This window comes from Galeopterus variegatus, unplaced genomic scaffold, assembly GCF_000696425.1.
Source record: "Galeopterus variegatus unplaced genomic scaffold, G_variegatus-3.0.2 Scaffold4049, whole genome shotgun sequence".
Lineage (NCBI taxonomy): Eukaryota > Metazoa > Chordata > Mammalia > Dermoptera > Cynocephalidae > Galeopterus > Galeopterus variegatus.
This window is the reverse complement of record NW_007730160.1, coordinates 19,072-21,192: the sequence shown is the minus strand read 5'-3', so window position 1 is coordinate 21,192 and position 2,121 is coordinate 19,072. Positions and strand designations below refer to the sequence as shown.

General features: G+C 38.3%; 1 protein-coding gene across 1 annotated transcript in view; it reads left to right on the top strand.

Annotated features, from left to right (window-relative positions):
• Positions 1 to 2,121, top strand: part of LOC103602206 (nuclear autoantigen Sp-100-like) — a gene marked incomplete at both ends in the record, with an annotated part of 46,380 nt that overhangs the window by 28,122 nt on the left and 16,137 nt on the right. Inside the window, one exon of the mRNA XM_008586620.1 lies at positions 144 to 227. Coding sequence (XP_008584842.1) covers positions 144 to 227 — 84 coding nt within the window. The remainder of the gene's footprint in view (positions 1 to 143; positions 228 to 2,121) is intronic.

Genomic DNA, 2,121 nt, shown 5'->3' with positions numbered 1-2,121 from the left:
CCGGTACGGGCGTGACACTGAGGGTTGCGATCTGTTGCCGGTCACGAAAAAAGACAAAAAGTTAAAAAAGAAAAAAATTCCCTGTTGGATTGGTTCCTAAGATATAGACTAAGACTATTACAGAATGTTATTTCTTTCTGCAGGGTTCAGCAGTGATTCTTTTCCAGAGCTGAATAACGAAGAAGAGCCTCAGGAAACCTCGAGCTCAGCCCTAAGAAGAGGGTCAGGTAAAGAAGATTAGGATGACAAGCCTTGGCCTGCAGGATGTCAGGAATCTGAATTAAAAGCTACTGTTTCCAGATGCATTTTATTCTGAGCACCTTGACTACCTTGCATCCAGTTAATCCTGGGAACTCTTCCTTGGCATTTTAGAAAATGAAAGGCAGGAAATTATTATAAACTCATGTTTAACAAGATGAGTCCTGTTGACTAAATGTATGTAATTATATATTGCTGTTGTTGAAGAAATAAATAGCAAAATTCTAGTATCTTTTAAAATACCTACTGTTGTGCCTACTAAGATTTTACATTTTTATAGTGATATATTGGTTGACATTAATGTCATTTGTGATTGTAAAAGCCTCTAATGTCAACTGTTCCTGCTATGTAATTATAGACAGAAATAAAAGCTTCAGATTAACAACTCTCAAACTTTAGTATAGTTTTTGACAGATGTTCTTTACCATGTAATTGGATTATATTGTGTTGTTTCAACATGCTTTGGCAAAATTCTTAAGACTTAGGCAGGCTAACTCTTGCTATTCCCATTTTGGTATGAAGAAATACATGTGCAAACGTATGAGGGTCAAAAAACTAAAGGAACAACAGGTACTAGCAACCCAGGTGTCTTGGGTGACTGTTTTAGGTAACAGGAGGATAAGAGCTGTGTCACTTGAATCAAAGTCCAAAGAGGAGGCACAAGGAATGCTGAGTATTCACAGGGGACAATAGCCGTGCTCGATACAAGAAAGTTTATTTAACAACAACTGTGTGTGTGTGTATCTGTGATATGTAACATATATACATACATACACACATATATGTGTATATATATTGGTTGAGATATATATATATATATATAAATAGATAGATGGAGAGGGAAAAATGGAAATCTCAAAGAGAAAGAGAGAGTAAAATGGAACAAGCTACCTGGTATAAAAAATACCCAGAAAGATGGAGAGAGAAAAAAAGAATGAACATAGAAATATGGGAGAACAGAGACTAACAGCATCATTGACAAAAAGAGAAAAAGCAACGCAAAAACAAGAAAATCTGAGGACAGAGAAGCTCACAAAAATCAAAGAGTTGGAGAAAGAAATGTATTGGCAGAAAAATGGGGGGAGAATAAGGTGTGGTCAGATAGAAAAAGAGCAAATCTCTGCTGGATAAGAGGTGTAGTCATTGGAATAGGTGTACTTTTTTCTCAGCTTATCTGAGCTCTGGAAATAGTTTAGCATGGCCACGTGGAGGAGTATTCCCTGATCACCATCTATAGTGTATCATTTCCTTATTTCTCCTCAGTGTCCTGTGATTTCAAAGCTGTTCAAATGAATACAGAGAGTCAGAAGAGAGGCAGCCTATTAGCATGTGGTGGAGAAGCCAAATATTGATATCATCAATTATCTTTATTTTCCTGTCTGCCTAGAAAAAAAGCTCTTCCTTCTTTTCCTTACCCTTCCCCCAAAACATATGCACACATAAATACAAACAAACACATAACAGAGACATGTGCACAGACTCTCTGCTTTCAACAGGTTTGAGGGAACCAAAGGAGAAAGAAGAGCTGGGCTCCTGACAGCAGGGAGGAGACGCTGAGTAGAAAATATAAGGAGAAAGAGTGGAAAAGGGCAGCTGGGGCCACCAGATAAAAATAAACCTGAGGAAGTTTCAAGTTTTTCTAAGTGGACATGGGATCCAAATTCCCTAGGTAAGAGAGTTTTGCTGGGGAAGAGGAATGATTTTCAAGATACCTCTCAGAAGTTGTACCAGAAACATGGGAATAAAGTCTATGAGTGATTGACAGGCTTGCAGTGTAGATGGCTCATAGGGAACTGGCAAGAGTAATAGGGCTGGCCATGTGGTCAGTGTCAAAAGAACAGGCATTTGGTGAGGGTGGAAACA